The 24,510-nt window shown below is 41.9% G+C and overlaps 2 protein-coding genes across 2 annotated transcripts; both read right to left on the bottom strand.

Annotated features, from left to right (window-relative positions):
* Window positions 1-703: 703 nt before the first annotated feature.
* Window positions 704-14,803, bottom strand: LOC106552117 (uncharacterized). Its single transcript, XM_087708317.1, has 6 exons — window positions 14,579-14,803; window positions 11,349-11,929; window positions 10,140-10,260; window positions 9,912-9,994; window positions 8,454-8,580; window positions 704-5,099 (listed from the first exon to the last, which is right to left on the bottom strand). Exons 2-6 carry the CDS (start codon window positions 11,736-11,738, stop codon window positions 3,538-3,540), a joined length of 2,283 nt encoding a protein of 760 aa, XP_087564443.1. The 5' UTR covers window positions 11,739-11,929; window positions 14,579-14,803; the 3' UTR covers window positions 704-3,537.
* Window positions 14,804-17,785: 2,982 nt separating this feature from the next.
* On the bottom strand, window positions 17,786-24,307 carry LOC148047117 (uncharacterized). Its single transcript, XM_087708326.1, has 6 exons — window positions 23,836-24,307; window positions 22,450-23,041; window positions 21,963-22,095; window positions 21,328-21,413; window positions 20,731-20,857; window positions 17,786-19,062 (listed from the first exon to the last, which is right to left on the bottom strand). Exons 2-6 carry the CDS (start codon window positions 22,918-22,920, stop codon window positions 18,002-18,004), a joined length of 1,878 nt encoding a protein of 625 aa, XP_087564452.1. The 5' UTR covers window positions 22,921-23,041; window positions 23,836-24,307; the 3' UTR covers window positions 17,786-18,001.
* Between the last annotated feature and the right edge of the window lie 203 nt (window positions 24,308-24,510).

Raw genomic sequence — 24,510 nt, 5'->3', positions numbered from 1 at the left:
TCAGGACCGCGAAGAGCAAAGGGACGGTGAAGAAGGATAGGTGTTTCAGGACCTTCTCAGCTGGTCTCAAACAAGCTCTCTAGACCGGCAGCAGGGATGGTGGCCATCTTCAATGACCACTCTGAAACCGGGGCATCCGGACCAAGTTTAGAGCAGGAGCAGTGATTGGACGAAGTGTTGGGACTGGGAAGAAGGCTGGCCAACCCAAGAGTAAAGAAAAACTTAAATTTGGACGTTAAAAAAATTCTTATCCAGAGATTTAAAGTAGCGGCTAAGTGGCATTTGAAAACGAAGGGAGGGAAAATAAAGGGGGGGGGGAATTGTGACTGCTCAGGAAGATTGTGGCTAAAATATTTGGAACTGGAATATTTAAAATAAAATAAAAAAGGAAAGGAAGGTCGCAGAGAAAATAGAAGGACTTAGTGTAGGTGGATTTGGGACTTTTGACTAGTGAAAACACTGACAAATTATTGATTTGACTGATTGGAGGATGGTAAAAGCCATCTACTGTAGGAAAGAGAGCATCTGGCAATAAATAACGGTTCAAATCTCACTGGCTCAGGGTTGACTCAGCCTTCCATCCTTCCGAGGTGGGTAAAATGAGGACCCAGATTGTTGGGGGCAATATGCTGACTCTCTGTAAACCGCTTAGAGAGGCCTGAAAGGCCTATGAAGCGGTATATAAGTCTACTGCTACAACAGTGGAAAAATTCAACATTGAACATAGAAAAGATAAGAGGAAGTCCCTCTAAGGAGTATATGGCCTTTTCTTGTTGTTTTGATTCTGTTTTGCTACTGCTGAGAAAGAAAGCTAAAAATTTTGAAATGGACTGATTTACTCTGGGACTGGATATTACAGCTGGAAAAACTTGGAAACAAGAGAGACTTAAGTGTGGTAAAATACAAAAAGGGAAGCAAGGAGGGAAGGAAGGAGGGAAGGAAGGAGAGAAGGAGAGAAGAAAGGAGGGAAGGAAGGAGGGAATGTAGGAGAGAAGGAAGGGGGGAAGGAAGGAGGAAAGGAAGGGGGAGAGAAGGAGAGAAGAAAGGGAAGGAAGGAGGGAAGGAGAGAAGGAGGGAAGGAAGGAGAGTAGGAGAGAAGAAACGAGGGAAGGAAAGAGGGAGGGAAGAAGAAGTAGGACCGTTGTAAGATAAGATGGATCTATGGGATGGTAAGAAAGCAATCTTCAAGTATATTGTCAACTGTAGGGAAAAAATTGTTATAAATACATATTATTAATAACAGTTATGAGATCATATAATTGTGAATGTATATATGAAATTGATAAAATAAAAAATTTAAATAAAAAAATAAAAAAAATACAAAAATATCAAAAACTTCTTAAACTTAAAAATGGAGTGTGGGATGTTTGAAGAAATACTTGTAATGTTAAAAGATGCACGTTCAACACTAAAAGGTATTAAAGAACCAGAAAAATTAGTAAAATCAGTGAAGCAAACAAAGTAATAGCCAAAAGTCAACATGGGTTTGTCAGAAACAGATCATGCCAGACTAATCTTATTGCATTCTTTGATAATGTGACAAAATTAGTGGACCAGCGGAATGTCATAGATGTAGTTTACTTGGACTTCAGTAGGCAATTGATAAGGTAGACCATAAACTACTATTAGATAAGTAGAAGAATGTGGGTTAGACAGCATCACCACCAGATAGATTTGTAACTGTCTGAACAACCGCACTGAACATGTAGTCCTCAATGGAACTGCATCTACATGGAGGGAAGTATGCAGTGGAGTACCCCAAGGCTGTGTTTTAGGCCCAGTACTCTTCAACATCTTCATCAATGATTTGGATGAGGGAATAAATGGAGAACTCATCAAATTTGCAGATGACACCAAGCTGGCAGGAAGAGCCAACACTCCAGAAGATAGATTAAAGAAACAGAAGGATCTTGACAAACTTGAACATTGGGCACTATCTAATAAAATGAAATTCAATGGTGAAAAGAGTAAGGTTCTACATTTAGGCAACAAAAATGAAATGCACAGGTACAGTATAGGTGGTACCTTGCTCAACAGTAGTAACTGTGAAAGGGATCTTGGAGTCCTATTGGACAACCATTTAAATATGAGCCAGCAGTGTGCAGCAGCTGCCAAAAAAACCATCACAGTTTCTAGGCTGAATAAACAGAGGGATAGAATCAAGATCATGTGAAGTGTTAATACCACCTTGGTAAGGCCACACTTGGAATACTGCATTCAGTTTTGATCACCACGATGTAGAAAAGATGTGGAGATTCTAGAAAGAGTGCAGAGAAGAGCAACAAAGATGATTAGGGGACTGGAGACTAAAACATACGAAGAACGGTTGCAGGAACTGGGTATGTCTATTTTAATAGAAAGAAGGACTAGGGCAGACATGATAGCAGTGTTCCAATATCTCAGGGGTTGCCACAAAGAAGAGGGAGTCAAACTGTTTTCCAAGGCACTTGAGGGTAGAACAAGAAGCAATGGGTGGAAACTTACCAAGGAGAGAAGCAACTTAGAACTGAGGAGAAATTTCCTGACAGTTAGAACAATTAATCAGTGGAACAGCTTGCCTCCAGCAGTTGTAAATGCCCCAACACTGAAAGTCTTTAAGAAGATGTTGGATAGCTATTTGTCTGAAACGGTATAGGGTTTCCTGCCTACGCAGGGGGTTGGACTAGAAGACCTCCAAGGTCCCTTCCAACTCTGCTATTGTATTGAAATACATAGAACAGGATGTAGGAGAGAAATTGATAAAGGGAAATATAAATGAGAGGCAAATGACTAACATTGGGGGGTGAGGTGGGAACCTGAAAACAATAACCAACTGGACAATCTTAATGAGACTTATAGAGACACAAAAAGAGCAGGGAGAAAAAAGGAAAATGCTATCCAAAAAAAGATAACAACCTAAAAACAAAGAGAGAAATAGTGGGGAGTAAAAAAGAGGAATCCAAGTGTTCAAAATATAGTTGTGGAAGAATGTTATGGGAAATTCAGAAGAAAAGATATAATACATACAAAAGGAAAAAGAAAGCGGGGGAAGGGAATTTAAGAGTAGAAGATAGAAGGACAAACAGAAAACTGAAGAAAAATAGAGCAAGAGATGAGTTAAGAGAAAAGTTAGGTAAGGCGGAAGGTAAAAAAGAGATACTAGAAGAAAATGAAATATGTTGATACTGCTTATGATATATAGTGTGGATAACCAATTAAGTAAAATGCTTGTTATATTAAAATTGAGCATGATGATATATGCTACATATAGAAATTAGAAATAACAAATGGAAAATGATAAAGTTGGTTTTTTTTTTCTTTCTGAACAGGTAGTAAACATTTTTGAATTTCACCCACTTAGATTCCCCCTCCCCCAAATTCGGGCCAAAAGTCACCTGCTCCTAAGGATGTATTTGATACCCCTGGTTTAGAGCAATTTATCAGATCTTTCTACATTTTGAAGCTCTTTCCACATTCCATGCAGTTATACAAGTTCTCCTTGGTGTAAATCTGAAGACGACTGCTGTGGCTAAGGTTCTGTCCCCTTCATCCAAAATATTAACATGGTTTATATCTCATGTGTACCCTTTTATGGCAAGTAAGGTTGTAACTCTTGCGGAAAGTCTTCCCACATTCCAGGCAGGTATATGGCTTTTCACCGGTGTGAATTCTTTTATGAGAAGTCAGGCTACTATTCGTAGTGAAACTCTTTCCGCACTCAGTACATTGGTATGGTTTCTCCCCTGTGTGAATTCTTTTATGAGTAGTGAGAGAACAGCTCCTTCGGAAGTCCTTTCCACACTCTGTGCATTTGTACGGTTTCTCCCCCGTGTGGATCCTTCTATGGGATGTAAGGCAACTGCTCCACCTAAAGCTTTTCCCACATTCTGCGCATTTATATGGCTTTTCACCCGAATGGATCCTTTTGTGTTCATTCAGATTAGTGGCACTCCTGAAATTTTTCCCACACTGTGTGCATTGATATGGTTTCTCACCGGAGTGGATCCTTTTATGGCAAGTAAAGGAACTCAGGTTAATGAAGCTCGTTCCACACTCCGTGCATTTATAGGGTTTCTCTCCTAAGTGCATCCTCTTATGGGAAGTCAGGTGACAGCTCCACCTGAACTTCTTTCCGCAGTCAACACATTTGTAGGGCTTCTCCCCTGAATGGATCCTTTTGTGGGAAGTAAGATGGCTGCTTAAAGTGAAGCTCTTTCCACATTCCGTGCATTGATAAGGTTTCTCGCCTGAGTGAATCCTTTTGTGGGAAATCAGGTGACTGCTTATGGTGAAGTTCTTTCCACACTCCCTGCATTTATATGGCTTCTCCCCCGAGTGGATCCTTTTATGGGACGTAAAGGAACTCAGGCAACTGAAGCCCTTCCCACACTCTGCACATTTATAGGGTTTCTCACCTGAGTGCATCCTTTTGTGGGAAGTAAAGGAACTGAATCCACTGAAGCACTTCCCGCACTCGGTGCATTTATAAGGTTTTTCCCCAGAATGCATCCTTCTGTGGGAAGTAAAGGAACTCAGGCCACTGAAGCTCTTTCCGCACTCTGTGCATTTATACGGTTTCTCTCCTGAATGGATCCTCTTATGGTAAGTGAGACCGCTGCTCCACCTGAACATCTTTCCACACTCCATGCACTGATATAGTTTCTCACCTGTATGGATCCTTTTATGGGCATTAAGATTACTGCTCTTGCTGAAGGTTTTCCCGCATTCAGTGCAGGGATATGTTTTTTCTACAGTTTGGGTCATTTGATGTAAGGTAGGAAGGAGGGACCAATTGTAATTTTGATCACACTCCCCAAATTTATATTTTTTTGCTTTATCGTGAGTTCTGCAGTATTTGCAGAGATCTGAATTTTCTCTACGTGTTTTTCCACAGGTGGGACATTTCCTTTCTTTTTTGTGTCCTTGCTGGCTAAGATAAAAATGGATTTCTGCCCACTGAGGAGTACAAGATTTTGCTCTTCTCTTGTGTAATTGGTTGCATTCAGATGTTTCTGGTCCCCGCGGATTTTCAAACATCTCTTCTCCAAGGTTGTTTCTGACTGTTTGTGCATGCTCTACAGATGTCTGTTTATAATTTGCACTCTCTGGCCACCCAACTCCTTGGGATAAAAAGAAAGATAAAAATGTATTACACTTTTAAAGCAGAAAAGGTAAAGGCCAGAAGACTCAAATCCGGGAAGCTCCCACTGGCACTTGAATAACAACTTTGACATCGATTACCAGTGGAAAACCAAATGGGTCGCTGAACATCCAGACATAGGAAGACATAAAAATGAGCCCACAATTAAGGTGCGAGGCTTTGACCTGCCATCCCATAATAGACAATCCTGAATAGGATTTGCACCTCACGTGACGTCTGCCAGGACTCTCTCTATAACAATAGCAATAGCACTTAAACTTATATACCGGTTCACAATGCTTTTACAGCCCTCTCTAACAGAGGTTCGTTGCTCCTGGTTTGGCCCAGATTGGCTGAACTGGTAATAGCAGCAGCGGGAGGCTCCACCCACCTGCCCGGAAACTTCTGTGCATGCGCAGAAGCGTCGTGCACCCCCCAAAACACTAGCAAAAAAATTGGCAACCCACCTCTGCTCTTTAAGCAATTTACAGGGTCAGCATATTGCCCCTAACAATCTGGGTCCTAGATATTGATATTTCAACATAGATATTATACTTTATTGCATTTTACTAATCTAGGTGAAATATTAATCTATATTCCTAGTCCATGAATGAGATGCCATATGCTAAATAGTAATAGCAGGAAATGTGTGTGCTGTCTGGGATCAAATAATGAAGACTCGGAAGACACAAATTTGATCTAACTGGGACCACAGTTGTAACCCAGGAGAAATCAAGGAGAGAAAGAGAATTCCTCTGGTTTTCACCAATAAGTCAATAAACAGACACATTGACATTAAAATACAATACAATAGCAGAGTTGGAAGGGATCTTGGAGGTCTTCTAGTCCAACATCCTGCCTAGGCTGGAGACCCTACACCATATCAGACAAATGGTTGTCCAATCTCTTCTTTAAAGCCTCCAGCGTTGGGCATTCATGATTTCTGGAGGCAAGTTGTTCCACTGATTAATTGTTCTAATTATCAGGAAATTTCTCCTCAGTTCTAAGTTGCTTCTCTCCTTGATTAGTTTCCCCCCATTGCTTCTTGCTCTACCCTCAGATGCCTTGGAAAATAGTTTGACTCCCTCTTCTTTGTGGCAACCCGAGATATTGGAACACTGCTATCATGTCTGCCCTAGTCCTTCTTTCTATTAAAATAGACATACCCAGTTCCTGCAACCATTCTTCGTATGTTTTAGTCTCCAGTCCCCTAATCATCTTTGTTGCTCTTCTCTGCACTCTTTCTAGAGTCTCCACATCTTTTCTACATCGTGGTGACCAAAACTGAATGCAGTATTCCAAGTGTGGCCTTACCACGGCATTATAAAGTGGTATTAACACATTGATCCAGGCTACTAATAATTGAGAACAAAAGAACTGCATCAACCATAATCCCGAAGGTAGCCTTTTAGAATGAACAAATAGGCACCTCCCTACATAACAACAAAAATCACAACCCATCCATTCACAAGAAATTGGACCACGTTTCATTAAAACAACCAGCCCTCATTAACAACAACAACTTGCCAAAACCAGAGCATGACTCAGAAGCATCCAAACAGACACTAATTTACATCGCACAGACAGTACTTAGAATCAAAGACCATGTCTTGGTAACAACAGCCATCCAATCAAACAGTCCAAATTCAGAGGTAGCTGAATAAACAACAACCACACTAATTTGCATCCCATAAATGGCTATTTAAAGGAAGGTGTTCAGACAGGCGAGCACAATTCAAAGTGCTTGAATGGTGACAAAACGTTGGCAACCAAATCGCCAAGCTCAGAGTTCAGACCAAAACATTATCAAGAGTCTTTTTCATTTTTATTTGTTCTGGATCACAAAGTAGGATTACTCATTGGTACATGTATTTTAACTATACTTCCTGTCTTTCTTATCAGGACGTAGGAATGGGGAGTAGGGATTGAACTAGGGATGTTCACATTTCACGCCCATAGATTCTCCCTGCTGTTCAGTCTCAACATGAAGCCATGTAAGTAAGTAAGGTAATCTGGAGTTTATTATTGTGATATCAGTAGTGAGGAAGGTGAAATGGAGTCAAATCAAGGGTGAAATTCACAGGTTCTGACAGATTCTGGAGAACCGGTAGCAGAAATTTTGAGTAGCTCAGAGAACCGGCAAATACCATCTCTGCCTGGCTCCAGAGTGGGGAGGGAATGGGGATTTTGCACTATCCTTCCCCTGCCACGCCCAGCAAGCCACGCCCACAGAACCGGTAGTAAAAAAATTTGAATTTCACCACTGAGTCAAATAATTGATGTTAAAACAAGAGAAAGCTGTGCTGTTGAAAGACAAGTACAGGTAGTCCTCAACTTACGAGCACAATGGAGCCCCAAAATTTCTGTTGCTAAATGAGACAGTTGTTAAGTGAGTTTTGCTCCATTTTGTTCAAGCAGTCACGACCTTTCTTGCCACAGTTGTTAAGTGAATTGCTTCAGTTGTTAAGCTAGCAACATGATCGTTAAGTGAATCTGGCTTCCCCATTGACTTTGCTTGCCAGAAGGTCGCAAAAGGAGATCACATGATCACAACGGTCATAAATACGAGTCAGTTGCCAAGCGTCTGAATTTTGCTCATGTGACCACGGGGATGCTGCAGCGGTCATAGGTGTGAGAAATAGTCGTCACTTCTTTTCCAGTTGTAACTTTGAACGGCCACTAAATGAACCATTGTATGTCGAGGACTACCTGTAACTGGAAAGGGAATATGAGAGCAGAGCTCCAAACTGCTTGAATGAGCTTGCATTCCCTTGAAAAAACAGTTCTGCAGTCCTAGCATGTTATTTTACCTCAGGTCTCATGAGGTAGCAGCTATTACAATGAGGACCTGAGGCAAATGTTAGTACATGGCCATACCACCGCCTGAGAAGCAAGCAAAGAAGTGAGTAGGGCCCAATTAGTAGTAATTCTGTTTACCACAGGTCTATTGTGGCTTCTAAATATCACTGAATGAGAGGATGTTTTCTCTACGGGCAGCAAGATAATTTTAGTCCTCAGTGAAAAGTACAGTTTAGTTCTAATTTCTTCCCTCTTGGAAATGAATCGATCAACACTTGTCTGTGGAGATTCTCTGTCTTTCAGGTCGTGGTTGTCCGAAAGATACTTTTTCAAAGTCAACTGGACTTTGTTTTTCTTCAGTCAGAACAGAAGAAAGCTTCTTGGATGAGAAGTGAAGTGTCTTCAAGAAAAAACAAAGTCCAGTGGCCTTTTGAAAAAAAAATTACCTTTGGGATGAACAGGTCAACATTTCCACTAATAAACTAGAAAATACCTTTCCTGCTGAATTGAAACCAGAGCAGAGTTGAACCTTTACCTGTGGAGGCCATGTTCCTGGCATTTTCCGACATAACTTCGTTGTACAGGATTTTTTGGTTGAAGTCTAGCAGATCCCATTCCTCCAGTGAGAAGAAAACAGCTACATCATCGAAAGACAAGGAATTCTGAAACAGGAAGAAAGATTTCCCAGTTAATCAACAGCTCCAGGAAGGGTGTTCAAAGTCTCTTTTAATTATCTATCCCAACATTTATTTTATGCATTTTTCTTGGACATAGGAAGATCTCAAAGTCCTTAAATGTCTGTTTGTCAACTCATAAAGCATTTGCACCTGTTATCAAGTTGCCATGGAGAGGAAAGGGGGGTAGCACATTCCACGCATACCTTCGGCTAGAGTCGGCAGGCTTGTGAGACATGCACCTCGTTGGAGAATGTGATTTATGACACAGTCTTAGGGGAGGGAAGAAACAGGGGCAAAGTTCAGCTACAATTTAAACGAGGTTAGATCTGACTGCAATGGGGTATTGCCGAAATGGTGTTCCTAATAAATGGATTTCTTTTGAAACTTGGCTTGCTGCTCATGAATTAATTAGGGTATCTTTCAGAAATATGACACTGTTCACACCCTATATCCTTCAAGATCAAGTGATGGGACAGACCTTGGGTGTACTATAAATCACAGCTGAACAAAGCATTGGGAGATTCCTGTTTGATATTTATCCAATAGTTTAGGTTGGTGATGGCAAACCTATGACACGCATGCTAGAGGTGGCATGTAGAGCCCTCTCTGTGGGCATGTGCACTGTCATCAGCTGCTCTTCTGGGTTCTGGCATGCACATGTGCATCGGCCAGCTGATCTTTGTGCAAAGACCAGCTGACTGGCACACGTGCGTGATGAAACCCAGAAAAGCAGCTGGCTACTGCACACATGAACACCGGCCAGCTGCTCTCTTTCAAATTCCAGTGGTCCAGTGTACATGCGGGCATGCTCCAGTTTCAGTACTGTGCCAAAAAGGTTAACCATCGCTGGTTTAGGTTATCCCTCGGGGACCAGCGTATTCTTCCTACAATAGCTATGGGGGTTTGCCTCTAGGCAAGATGGGTGGCACTTGAATGAGAAAGAAATAAAGAAATAAAAAAGAAAGAAATGAAAGAAGGAAAAGAGAGAGAGAGAGAGAGAGAGAGAGAGAGAGAGAGAGAGAGAGAGAGAGAGAGAGAGAAAGAAAGAAAGAAAGAAAGAAAGAAAGAAAGAAAGAAAGAAAGAAAGAGAAAAATCTTCCAGAAGGCAGTATGAGATGCCATCAATTCACAAGTGATATGCAACCCTAAGCAAGTTCTCAGGAACTTCATTGTGGCCAGACAAAATTGGTTAGATTGGCACTAATAAAATGAAAGGAATTTGCTTTGGAAAAGAGATTTGGGCCATTTTGGAGAGCAAAGCATGCTCTTCAAATAAATCACAGACTTTGAGGAAAGAGTGGAATGCTTTAGCTTACCTGAGTTGGAAGCACAACCGCTGCTTCTACACCACAAAAGAGAGATGGTCCCACAAGAGTTATCAATGTTTTATTCTTGGAGACTGAGATTTAAGAAAAAAAGTGTTTAAAGAACATTACAAAGAGAAACTAGGGACAAAAGCCACTCGTTCACAAAAGTTATAGTACTTTTACAAAGAAAGGGAGGCTGTGTTAATTCCCATTGCATCAGAAGGACTCCTCTTTTACCTGCTAAGTTCTCAGATGGACCCTCCTGGGACACTTCCTGAATGCTCAATTCCTGAGAGGAATAAAGCAGATCCCTCCATGCTTCAGTGTCTTCTGCGGCCAACAGGAAGGGCTTCTGAACCTGAAATACCCACAAGAAAAGTAGAAAAAGCATGTTACTGTCTTGTTCTTAACTATAGAGCCAGAAATCAATACCCAGAGAAGCGGGGATTAACGCCAGACAAACAAGCAGTAAACAGTAGTCTAATCAAGGAACTGCCAAGAGAAAACACCTCCATTGATAAGACAAACTGAAGATGTTACCTAATTGGGTATTGAAACATCTACAAGAAAATAATTAAGCTCCATAGTTCAACCCTGAGATGCCAGTATTTTATAGTTCTCAACTAGGCAAGAGAATCATTTGACAAAACAAACAAATGAAATCACCTTCTAATGACTTACACTTAGAATAACTTTATGAATGTACACTAATCGGCATACATTAAAATGAAATGTTGTTGCATACAGCTCTCAAAAGGTCATCACCTCCAATATACACTACACAAAAATGACAAAATAAATACATAAATAAATACAAAATATACCTACATATGTTATATGACACAGAGAAACAACACAGTCTAGTTCAGATGTATACATGTACATGGCGAGAAAAATGAATCTTGCGAGTTTACCAGATGGATGGCATAGGGAGCAAAGCTATTACAGAATTTGGTAATCCTGCTATAAATATTTCAAAACCTCCTCCCAGAAGGGAGCAACAGAAACAGACCGTAAAGTGGGTGTGTGAGGTCTCTAACAAATGCTTTGAGCTCTAAGCACATAGAGCTTATAAGGAGTATCCTAAATAACAGGAAGTAAGCTTCCTATGATCTTCTCCGCTGTCCTCACCACTCACTGTATGGACTTTCTATTTGAGGCACTGCTGCCACCAAACCAAACAATGATGCAGTTTGTTAAAACGCTCTCAATCGTGCCTCTGTAAAAAGTGGTCAGGACAGAAAGAGAAAGATATACTTTCCTCATTTGACACAGGAAATGCAGGGGGTGGTTTGCAACCTTCACTGAGGAGGATGTGTGGGAAGACCAGTTCAGATTGTTATCTGCCCCTAGATACTTATGTTTAGCATGTGAAAGAAAGCATATTCAATAACAACGTTCATAATTAGGTTGCCCAAATAATTACCATGATTAAAAAATTCTCACCTGCTGCTCTCCCTGCTTGTGGTCATTTGCCCTGCTCAAGAGAAAGCCCTCTGCAAGGGCTACAGCTTGGGAACTGGTCTCTGCTCCACATTCCCGGACCCAAGTCTCCATCTCTGGGGGCAGGATGGCCAGGAACTGCTCCAGGATCACCAGGTCCAACATCTGAGCTTTTGTGTTTTTTTCCGGTCTCAGCCATTCACGATGAATTTGGTAGAGTTGGCTGCAAAGCTCTCGGGGTCCCTTAGAGTCCTGGTAGGAGAATCCCTTGAAGGAGGGATTTTGTATAATCCAATTGGTGGTTTCTCCTTTCAGGAACTTTTTTTCTATGCATGTTTCAGCAGTCCCAATCAGAGTGACCCTAGGGCCTCTTTTGTCTCCTCCCCCTATCATGTTGGGTGAGGTCACTTTTTCTATGTGCAGAGATGTATATCAAAAAACAAAAAACCAGGTGCATCCCTAGATCTCCAAAGTAACCTTGTTTTGGGGACAGCAAGAAAAACTCCCTTTAGACATCTTGAGGAGGTTGTGAGATTTTGATCCTTGGATATCCAGAATTTCAGATGATGCTTTTAGCACCCAACCTAAGAGGAAAAAGAGAAGAAAAAACCCCACTTCAGAGGAATGTGAAAGTTCTCCAATAGCAATAGCACTTAGACTTATATAACACTTCACAGTGCTTTACAGCGCTCTCTAACCGTTTTTACAGAGTCAATAGCAATAGCAATAGCAGTAGACTTATATACCGCTTCATAGGCCTTTCAGGCCTCTCTAAGCGGTTTACAGAGAGTCAGCATATTGCCCCCAACAATCTGGGTCCTCATTTTACCCACCTCGGAAGGATGGAAGGCTGAGTCAACCCTGAGCCGGTGGGATTTGAACCGCTGACCTGCTGATCTAGCAGTAGCCTGCAGTGGTGCTTTTAACCACTGCGCCACCTTGGCTCTTCAGCATCTTGTCCCCAACAATCTGGGTCCTCATTTTACCCACTTCGAAAGGATGGAAGGCTGAGTCAAGCTTGAGCTGGTGAGATTTGAATTGCTGAACTGCAGCTAGCAGTCAGCTGAAGGAGCCTGTAGTACTGTACTCTAACCACTACCAACCTCGGCTCAAGGTAGCAAAACAACATTCTTGTTCAAATCTTTGCCAAATCTCCTCATGAAACCCAGCCAGGCTTTGAGGAAATTGGCAATTTGGGGTCTTTTCAGATGGGGCCCTTTTTCTTCACAATGGAACAACAGAATAACTGAGGTGGAAGGGACCTTAGAGATCTTCTAGTCCAACCCTCTGACGATTCCTTCTGCAGGAGGAAGGACTGCTCTGCATAGTCTTTGTTTCAACCTTCCTAAAAGCTTTGAGAAGAACTCATCCATTTCAGGGAGTCACAGTCTACTGAACTGGACATGCCACAGGGATAGGCAGGCATTTTCCTTGAGTATGGGCCCCAGATGAAACAGGGTTCAAACAAGTCTTTAGCCTGGGATAGACCTTCCCGTGTAGGTTCCCAGGATGCAAGTTAGATACATATAGAAATGAGTCCACTGACTTAGGAAGAACAGAAAATTCAAACTTTGTGGGGGTTTGCCTGCAGGACAGATTCAGACTAAGACAGTTGGAAGGGACCTTGGAGGTCTTCTAATCCAACCCCTTGCTCAAGCAAACTCTATACCCGTGATAGTGAACCTATGGCCCATGTACCAGAAGTGGCACACAGAGCCATCTCTCCGGACACGCCAGCCATTGCCCATTGCTTTTCCAGATTCTGGCACGCATCACGCATGCGGGAGGGCCGGAAATTGGAAGAGCATCTCTATGGCGCGCATGAGTGCATTGGGAAGCTGAGATTTCAGCTTCCAGCACGTATGTACCAGAAACTGGAAGGTCAGGTGACCAGTGCGTATGCGCATGCTGGAAACCGGAAGGTCATTTCCCGGCACGCCAGTGGTGGGTTCTGAATTCCATTCCAATTGGTACAGTTGGAATGGCCCTGGTGTGGTGCGCGCATGTGTAGTACTTGCCTGCGATGCTTCTACAAGCCTTTGGGATGCTCCAGCTGCTCAGCGGAGCACCGCGCAGGTGGCGTACCCACCATGCACGTGCGCGGAAGCGCCAAAGGCTTAAAGCACAGGTCATGAGCTCGAGTGGGCCCTCCGGAGCACTGTACCAGAACGGTATCCGGTGCTCCAGGCAGGCTCTGGTACGCCCATACTGGGGTGTACCGCTGCAACCCACCACTGTGGCACGCACATGCGCACTGGGGAACTCCTTTTCTGTTTCTGGTGCTCCCCCACACTCCTGTTTCAGCACTCGATGCCGAAAAGGTTTGCCAACACTGCCCTATACCATTTTAGACAAATGGATGTCCAGAATCTTCTTAGAAATCGCCAATGATGGAGCACCACAACTTCTGAAGGGAAGCCATTGCACTGATTAACTGTTCTAACCATCAGGAAATTTCTCCTTAGTTCTAGATTGGATCTCTCCTAGATTAGTTTCCACCCATTGCTTCAGAAATGATGTAGGGTCTCCTGCTTGGCAGGGGAAGGTTGGACTAGTCTAGACTAGATGATCTCAAACTCTGTTATTCTGCTATTCTTGTTCTCCAGCACTGAGCCAGGACCACACCCAAGACTGGACTACTACTGTTTGCGGACGATCCATCAGGAAGTCTTTGATCCATTCATAAGTGAGGGGATGGAAATTCAGGTCAGTCAACTTTTCAATGAGAATGCCTGGTAAGATGGTGTTAAAGGCCGAGCTATAGTCTATAAAAAGCATTCTGACATAATTCCCAGCTTTCTCAAGGTGGCTCAGTGCAATATGTAGAGCGTCCCCTGTTGACCTGTTGCTTCTATAAGCAAACGGGGTTGATCAAAATTTGGTGGAAGACAGGACCTGAGGTGTTGTAGAACCAGTCTCTCAAAGCACTTCATTACTATAGACATCAGTGCAATGGGTCTATAGTCATTCAAGCTTTTTAGGGCTGCTTTCTCGGAACTGGGATAATTGTGGCTGCTTTCAAGCGTGATGGGACTCTAGCCTGTTGCAGGGAGAAGTTAAAAATCCTTGTCAGGACCCCAGGACTAGAAGATCTCCATGGTCCCTCCCACCTCTATTCTGATTGAATTGCCTTGGCCGCCCAACCCTCCGCTCCCTTCCCATCTGGGCTACGTGCCCCCCCCTCCCCAGTTTGCTACAGGGAACGGGAGAGAATCCTGCCTGGAATCTCTTACCTGGAGCGAGCAGGGAAGAAGCAGAACCCGCGATCGGCCGGGAAACACCCGTATTCAAGTTTGCAATCCCGCCCGGCAGGATTCTGGATCTCGGGGAAAGATCTTGGGGAGAATTTGGGCTCAGCTCCCGCTCAAATCGCTCTCTGCGAGCGCGTCTCCTGCTTTATTAAGCCGCTCAGCTGTAGCCCGGCGGGGAGATCTCCGTTCCCACGAGGATTTGCACACACAGACCAGCTTCTTTGCTCTCCGCTGGCTAGAGTTAAAAGCAGAGAGAGCCGCTTCCTAGAAAGTCCCTGGGGTGGAAGGTGGGTGGACGGTCACTTCCTGCCTCCCCCCCCACACTTTTGAAGGTCTTGGCCAGATGCTTCCCCAGAGCGCAATTCTTTGTTCGGCTTTGCCTTAACTGGGAAACAAGGATGCAGTTGTTGGATGCCGAAGTCTGCAGGAGGGCGCCATCTAGTGAAGGCCGTTTCCTGCAACGCCCCCAAGAATCTTGGTGGAGAAGTGCCCTCTTGGTGCCCAGAGGTGCTTGGCTGAGGGCCAGAAATTAACAGAATAACCAAGTAAAATGGAATGGGATAGGATTAGAACAGGACAGAATAGACATAGAATGGAATAGAATAGAATGCAGAATAGACTAGGAGTTGGAAGGGACCTTGAAGATCTTCTAGTCCAACCCCCTACTTAGGCAGGAAACCCTAAACCATTTCAGACAAATGGTTGTTCAATCTCTTCTTAAAAACTTCCAGTGTTCTGGAGGGAAGTTGTTCCACTGGTTGATTGTTCTATCTGTCAGGAAATTTCTCCTTAGGTCTCAGTTGCTTCTCTCCTTGATCAGTTTCCACCCATTGCTTCTTGTCCTGCCCTCAGGTGCTTTGGAGAATAGCTTGCTTCCCTCTTCTTTGTGGCAGCCCCTCAAATATTGGAACACTGACTATCGTATCATCCCTAGTCCTTCTTTTCATTAAACATATTGTGGGGAAATGCTTGAAAATTAATATTTTGTCTATTTATGTTGATTAAATAATAAAGAGAAAAAAGGCATGGATTTTCCCAGAAGAAAGAACTTTATGAGACAATTTGAGGTCCCAGAAAATTATATTTTAGCCTCCAGTCTCCTAATCGTCTTTGTTGCTCTTCTCTGCCCTCTTTCTAGAGAAGTGATGGCGAACCTTTTTTGGCTCATGTGCCAAAAGCGCATGGGGGGGCATGTGTAGGTGTAACACACCTATAATCCTGTGCGCACAACGCCAGTGCGCATGTGTGCATGACCAGTGCTCCCCCCAATTTTTGGCATGCTTTTTTCGCCCTCCCCAAGCTTCACAGGCTTTATAGGAGCCTGGGGAGAGCGAAAATAACCTCCCCCCACCCCGAGGCCCTCCAGAGGCTTCAGGAGCTTCCCTGAAACCTCCAGAGCGCAAAAAAATGGCCCTAGGGGCAAAGCGGAAGTTCAGGAATGTACTAAATGTACTAAAACCGGGCCTACGAGCAAACCGGAAATATGTTCCCGAACTTACGGTTTGCCCATAGGGCTGGTTTTTTGCGCTCCAGAGGCTTGCCTCCAGAGGGTGAAAAATGGCCTCAAAAGAAGGCCAAAGTCAGCTGGCCAGCACACGCATATAGAGCCCTACACCATGTATATATTCTTTCGTCATATCTTTTAGAGAAAACAGTTCCTAAGCAGTCTGTCCGAGTTAGATTTTAAACACTGTGAATACATAACAATCATTTAAAGAGTTTTATAGAAAAATCAATCTGTAATACACAAGCAAGAACAAATAACTACAAATGAAACAATATAAAACATAAAGATAAATTAATCTCAGCAATTATTGATTGTATTCATATTTTTTCTTAGCAACCTGGAAATCCTTCTGCTGATAACTCTAGAATTTCTTCCAGGCCCACCAAAAATTAATAACCAGGATGGAATCTGCTTAGTTTCAAAGAACACTCAAAGTTCACTAATTGCTAATTAAGTAGTAATAAGTAACACCTTTACAAATACAATCAATAATATTCATTGTTAATATTTGTAGCAAAACTCAACCATCATTCCATCAAATCCACCAAGTTGTTATTTTTAATTCTTTAGGACACTTTATTTAATTTTGAGAAAGATAAATAAAATGAAATTAAAATTAAACTGTTTCTGGATCCATTCCATTTCTAAAGTCAACAATCTGCCTCACTATCGAAGATTAGATGTAGTCCAAGGTGTCAGAAATTAGTAGATGTTTGTAGTATGCAGTCTCCTCCTTTTTTGTTTTGTTTTTGAGGTATGTAAAATTAAAGTTCATCTGAAGCACTTTCCATACTTTAGAATTTCTTTTCTATGTGGTTTCATTTATGGGAAATCAGGTTACTACAATGGACAAAGTTTTATTCAGTCTCCATAACTTGTGTGGTTTCTTCCCTTTCTGCTTTTATTTTCATATATATAGATTGTCCTGGACTTATGACCACCATCAGGATCAGAATTTCCATTGCTAAGCAAAGCGGTTAAGTGAGTCCAGTTGTGTCCAGTTTTACAACTTTTGCCAGTTATTAAGTGAATCAGTGCAGTTGTTGAATGAATCATATCATCATTAATCCCGATTCTACCATTGATTTTGCTCGTCAGAAGCCAGCTTGGAAGGTTACAAATAGTAATCACGTGACTCCAGAACACTGCAACTATCATAAATACATACCAGTTGCCTACCCCCCAATTTTGATCACGTGACAAGTGCGAGGTCTGGTTTTGTCACTTTTTTCAGTACTGTGGTATTTTGGACAGTCGCTAAACAAATTGTTGTAAATTGATGGCTGCCCATAAAATAATCTGTTAATACTGAAGTACTTTCCACATTAACTGCATTTATATGGGTTCTCCCCACTGTGGCATTAAGAATACTCTTCTGAAGCCTTTTCCACATTCCAGACATTTAAAAGATCTCTCTCCTGTATGAATCTTTTTATGGGAAGTTGAGAAATGTCACTGAGAGGCATGGTAGCCTGGAGGTGAAGTCGCTCAGCTCCCACTCAGAAGGTTGAGTTCAATCCTAGGTACCGGCAGATGTTTCTCTAGCAGGTTGCAAAGAGAAAATGTCTGCTGTAAACTCCATGTAGGTGTCAGGAAGGGCATCCAGCAAAGTTAAACACTCAGTCTATTGAATTGTTTTGACTCCACCCCGAAAAAAGGGATAACAGGTTTATTTTTTAAAAAAAGGATGTTTTCACTGAATTTTCCCTCCATATTTAGTGAATTTATACAGCATTTCCTTTGTATGAATTCTTTGTGGTGATTAATATCCAAATCTTGGGACACTCGACTGCAGAAAATCCACCTATGTGGTTGCTATAAGCTGACACACTTCACTGCTTATAGTTAGTTTCCTTTATTAATGATTACAATTTAAAAATATTCTCCTTTATTAATAATTAGTCAACATAATCAATGGAAAGCTCATCCCCATGCTGTCTGCATTCAAATGGCTTTTCTACTCTTTCACGTGAAGTAAGGTATCTGCTGTTATGGAAGCTTTTACCACACCTCGTAGATTTGTATGGAACTTCTTTTCTATGTGTTCTGTCATGTCGAGTTAGATCAGCAATTCGCTTGAAGCTCTTTCCGCATTTCATGCATATATACGGTCTTTCCCCTGTATGGATCTTTTTATGAAATTTAAGAGAACTCTTCGTACTAAAGCTCTTTCCACATTCCATACACTGAAATGGTTTCTCTCCTGTGTGGATCCTTTTATGGGAAGTAAGGTGACTACTCAGGGTGAAGTTCTTGCCACATTCTGTGCATTTGTAAGGTTTCTCCCCTGTGTGGATCCTTTTATGCACAAGAAGGGAACTGGAATCAGCAAAGCTCTTTCCACATTCCGTGCATTTGTAAGGTTTCTCTCCTGAGTGAAGCCTTTTATGATAAGTAAGATGACTATTTTGAGTAAAGCTCTTTCCACATTGCAAGCATTTATAAGGCTTCTCCCCTGTGTGGATCCTTTTATGGGAAGTAAGATGACTACTCTGAGTAAAGCTCTTACCACATTCCATGCATTTAAATGGCTTCTCTCCTGTGTGGATTCTTTCGTGTGCAATAATTTTGCTGTACTTGCTGAAGCTTTTCCTACATACTTTGCATTTAAATGGTTTCTTTCCCATATAATCTTGTTGATGCAAAGTAAAAGAGCAAAATCTCCTGTACTTTTTCCCATCATCTTTCCATTCACATTGTTTATTTAAATCTGATTGATCTTCAAATATTTTCTGAAAATCTAAACATTGTCGCCTTCTCTCTGTTTTAATATCTTTTGGGGTCTGGAAGTCATAGATTTTAGGACATGAATTAGAATTTTTATGCCTCTGAATGTTTACTTGAATTCCCTCTTGATTTTTTGAGGGACAATGATTTTGAAATGTCTCTTCTTCCACTTCAACTTTGACGATTCGCAATGGCTCTATCTCTGTTTCCTGTTTGTTCTTCCGCTCGTTACCTATTTGGGAGAAAAATAATGAACCAAGACAGAATATTCCAAATTATCATTACATTGTATAAAGAAGTACAGTGGTACCTTGGTACTCATCATTAATTGGTTCCAGGAAGCGCGATGAGTACAAAAAATGAGTACCAAACAATTTTCCCCCATAAGGAATAATGTAGTGAGTCACAAGACAGCCATTACTGACAAGTTCTAGCTGGTGTATTGAGTACCAAGCAAATGATAATTACCACAATAAATGTTTTGTATCAAAATGGGTTGAGTGCCAAATTCAATGAGTTTCAAACAGAGGTGGTATTCAGCAGGTTCTGACCAGTTCTGGAGAACCAGTAGCAGAAATTTTGAGTAGTTTGGAGAACTGCTAAATACCAACTCTGACTGGCCCGGCCCCCATCTATTCTCTGCCTCCCAAGTCCTGCCCCATATTGGGAGGAAATGGGGATTTTCCTCCCGATGGAGTGGGGTAGGAATTGAGATTTTACAGTATCCTTCCCCTGCCACGCCCACAGAACCGATAGCAGAAAATTTTGAATCCCACCACTGGTTTCAAACCAGTTGAACACCAAAATACTACTGTACTTCTTTCTAGCACTTAATATTTTAGGGACATGTTCATGGCCTTATAAATTGCAACAAAACCCTTGAATTGCACCTAGAAAGGAACTAGTATCAAATGCAGCTTCTTAGCATAGTTATTATAATGCAGTAGCATGTTTGAACCTAAGGCTTTTGGTTAGTCTTCAAGGACAGCTGCATGTAGAGTGAGTTGTAGTACTCTAGTTAAGAAATGACAATAGTCTGAGCAACTATTCACATTTCTACTAAATAAGGATTCTACTTATTTCCAGTCACAGCTGCTGAAGCTGGGCAAATACCTACATGCCGCATGGCCACCATCCATTATCACTACTGTCAAATTGCAGGCCAGTCTATTATTTTGTGGAGCACAGTCCCACCCGCAATCAAAATGTGAATTATTGTAGAAGTATCTATGGAGATTCTCAATCATCCAGGTCATGGTTGTCCCAAAGGTGCTTTTCCAAAAGGCAACTAGATTTTCTTGTTTGTTTCCCCTTGAAAATGATGTGCTTCTCATCCAAGAAGCATTTTCAGAACTGAAATGGTTTCTTGGATGAGAAACAAAACATTTTCAAGAAAATATCAAGGAAGTCCAATTGCCTTTTGGAAAAGCACCGTTGGGACAATCATTCTAGAACTTGCTAATTTCTAAATTGGCACAATTCTATTGTTCTTGAGTTGAATGTGCTCCTGTTTTAGTCCACTCAGATTCTGGCAGCTTTCAGACAGCGATTCAAGAACCCTGCAATTATCACCTTCTGTCCAGCCCTATATGCAACAACGTATATCTGGGTATTATGTGTGTTACAAAATGTGGAAATGATCTAATTGAAATTGAAGCAAGTGCGAAAAAGGAAGGAATGCAAAATAACTCTGCCTTAACTTTGTTTAGTAGGAGAGAGCCCAAAGATAAATTTTCAAGTTTCTGTTACTATATTGCACAATAAAGCAGAACTTGTGAAATTCCCACAGGATCTGTTTCTCAGCCTGCCAGGAAGGTCAGAGAACTACAAATAAATGGATTCCATCCAACTACAAAATACTCAATCCAACTGTTTGAACAGAGAGCAAGGAGGATCTTACTCAGAAAAGCCACATTCCTACAAGTCTCCAACATGATTTCTTCGTGGAGAGCTTTCTGATCAGGGTGTAGCAGAGCCCACTCCTCCTTGGTGAAATAAATGACCACCTCTTTGAAGGCTATGGAATCCTGAAAGAGGAATAAAGAAATTATTTATTAAGAGACAGACTGAGAAGGCTTTCAAGATCTCTTAGAAATCCCCAGAGCAGAAACTTGCAATAAAATAAACAAATATTTTTTCTGGCAATTTTCAGAATTAAGGAAATAAATGGATATCGCTCACATCCACTAGCTGAAATTACATTGAAGATAACGGCTGATTAACTGTACCAAGGCTGATTAATGTTTCATAGGATTTGATCTACTGAATGCATGGATAAAGCATCATTCCAGATCTTCCCCATCCTGAGCTCTTTCTTGTGTCCACCAGAGCTGCTCCATTCCAGAAAGTGGTTGGCAACTGATCAAGTGAAGCTTATTCATACAGTGGTCCTGATCAGGAAAAGGACTGATTCTACATTATAAATACAGTTTTAGCAGTAGAAGTCTTAACTAAATCACATATGCAATTCTGAGGATGGGAAAAATTTTCTTCCTACCTGAACTGGAAGGACAGCCCCTGTTTCCACTCCACCAGAAAGAGAAGTTTGATTTCCCAATGGGAGAGGACTCATTGTTTTGTTCTCTGTGGGGAAGACAAAGATTTTAAAAAATTGATCTTTTTAAAGCATTCTTAACACAGTATATACTGGGGAAAGCTAAATAATTTGTGTCAAGTGGGGCAAAATTTGGTTGCGAAAGAAGCTCATGAATTAAAGCACAGGTAGTCCTTGACTTACGACCACAAAATTTCCATTACTAAGCAAGAGCTGTTAAGTGAATTTTGTCCCATTTTATTACTTTTCCTGCCACAGTTGTTAAGTGAATCATTGAAGTGGTTAAGTTAGTATCACAGTTGTTAAGTGAATATGGTTTCCTCACTGACTTTGTTTGTCAGAAGTCGCAAAAGGTGATCACAGGACTCGAGGGCATTGCAACCATCATAAAAATGAACTAGTTGCTAGGCATCTGAATTGAAATCACGAGATTGCTGCAATGGTTATAAGTATGAAAAACAGTCACTTTTTTCATTGTAACTTCAAACAATCACCAAATGAATGATTGTAAGTTGAGGATTACCTGTAGTTCAGAGAGCTCTTGATGGCTTTTTGCCATTACAACAATCTTTTCTTACCTGGTGATCTGTCCTGAACTGGATCCTTTTGGGAGATGTCTCCTAAGAATGGATCCCTAGAAGATTTGAATGAATTTTCTCTTGCTTCAGAGCATTCAGTGACCAAATTAACACAGGACGTCTTCACTTGCAACTGTATATATCATAAGGGAATGGATTTAACATAAATTGGACAAAATGTATTTCCAAATTTCCATCCCACCTCCCCTATTGCTCCACGTTCATCTGTGGGGAAAAAGCTTGGGTTCCTCCCAACTCCTGGGACATTTTCAGAAAAGGCAACAAACACTTTAAGAAGTTATACTCCTTCCTTATACATACAATTAATAACAGAAAGGACTGAGAAGCTTTTAAGTTCCCATCTAGTTTTAGTAATGATCCCTCCATTTCAAGGTTGGCCTGAGTTAAGACTATTATATGGCCAGCTGTAAAATGGACTGCATAAACTTTGATATATTTATTATCACTCCCTCAGAACCAATCAGACCTTCATCTCTTCCTGCTTCTTCTCCTCCACTTGGCTCAGAAGAAAGCTTTCGGCCAGAGCCACTGCCTGAGAACTGGTCTCCACTCCACATTCCTTGACCCAGTTCTTGATCTCTGGCGGCAGGATGGCGAGGAGTTGCTCCAGGATCACCATGTCCAGTATCCGAGACTTTGAATTTCTCTCTGGCTGCAGCCACTGGGAACAAAGATAATGAAGGTGGCTGCATATTTCTCGGGGGCCCTTAGTCTCCTGGTAACAGAACTCTCTAAACATTTGTCGCTGGATGTCAGTGCAGATTTTTTCTTCATCTGGGATCTTCTGCTTACATGTTTCCCAAATGTTTAGATAGGTCTCCTTTGGAAGGAGAGGGTGTACTGCTATTCTCTCACATTCTGATTTTTTTCTATCCATTTTCCATCTATGCTCAATCGAAATTCCCAATGGGTAAAAGGTCTCCAAACCTTCTTCCATCTATAAAATCAGAACGTCTGAAAAGAATCCAAACAGACCACTGAGCCCTCTTCGGTGACAAGTTTTGTTTCTATGGAAACAGGAAGTTTGAAGATAAAACAGCATACATCCAGCTCCCAATCTGTGATCAAAAAATTTAAAAAAGAATATTAATATATGACAGAATTGTCCTAACCCCGACAATTTTCAATTTTTTAAAAAATAATGTTCAACCAGAGTTAATGCTTGGGGAGAACATTTGCAATCAAAGGGATTTTCAGATGGGAGACTGGGCTCTATTTCTCCTAAATGGAATTCTCTCATTGCAAGCAAATCTTTGCTTTGAGAGTCCTTGAGAGTACAAGATAATTTTATCAGCCAGAAAGCAAAAAAAGATTGGATGATCATTTGTCTTAAATGGTATAGGATTTCTTGCTTGAGCAGGGAGTTGTATTAGAAGACCTTTAAGGTCCCTTCCAACTCTGTTATCCTGTTATTCTTTTGTCAGGATTCTACACTGATCTTCGAAAGGCTTTTCTTGGTTAATTTTTTTATCTTTTACAGTACAGTATTCCAGCCACTATAGCAGCTCTACACCTGAAATCAAACGCAAGATGAAGGGACCAAAGCTGTCTTTTAAAAAGTAATTAAAAGCAGACTTTTCACATACTTTAAAAAAATATCTATACTTTTAATAAACCCATAGAATTTGTTTAAACTTTCTGAGAACAATTGAAACCTTTTGCTATATAAATTTAGCTTTCACTTCTGCAGATTCTGTAGATAATGCATGCTTTTGCTCGGGACTGCCCTCTCTCCTGAGATGCTACAAAATGCCCGTTTCCCTTGAAAGGGGAAGCCGAGGCTGCAACCTTCAGGAACATATAAGCACCCAGCCAGCCCCTGGGGAAGCACTATGAGGGAAGCACAACCCACCCGTTTTGCCAGCCCCTGCGATCTAGGCTGGAAACGGCATTCCAACCGCGGAACTCAACCGCATCAGGACATCCGCTTCTTGTGAAGCAACACAGATACTGTCGCAGAGCGTCAAGAAGGCGCTTCCAGCCTCGCAAAATCTCCGTCCCTGGAAGGCATTCAGTCTTTGCTTCCCGGAAGTGTCAGTGGAGGATGGCTTTTTCCTAGAGAGGCCAGACCCTCCACTTCCTGTTCTGCTCAAAACTCCAGCCTTGCATGTAGAGAGAAATCTGTCGGATCGAAGGATCGTTCCCAAACACGCAACCGGACTGAATGCGACTCCCTCCGGATGGAAAACGAAAGTTGCCTCCGTACCACTGCAGAAAAAGCAGGGGAGCGTTTGGACGAGAAAGCACGGGAAAAGGGGGAAGCCAGTCACTATGTAGCTGGGCTCCGCGGTTGCCAAGCGAAACCCAAAGATCCGGGACCCCAACAGTTGGCAGAGTAGTCCCCCCCCCTCCCCAATTTGATCCATTATTGTTCGTAAAGGTTTGGGTTGAATATTCCATGTTTTCTTCGCATGAGGCACATGAAAAGAAGTCGAGGACTACTTCTTTTGCTGAGTGGGAAGATGCAGACAACTCCCCCAAACACAGGTAGTCCTCAACTTACAACAGTTCATTTAGTGACCGTTCA

The sequence above is a fragment of the Thamnophis sirtalis genome, unplaced genomic scaffold, assembly GCF_051295495.1.
Source record: "Thamnophis sirtalis isolate CommonGarterSnake01/CBP01778 unplaced genomic scaffold, rThaSir2_p1.2 scaffold_3, whole genome shotgun sequence".
Lineage (NCBI taxonomy): Eukaryota > Metazoa > Chordata > Lepidosauria > Squamata > Natricidae > Thamnophis > Thamnophis sirtalis.
This window is presented reverse-complemented; position numbering and strand designations above follow the sequence as displayed.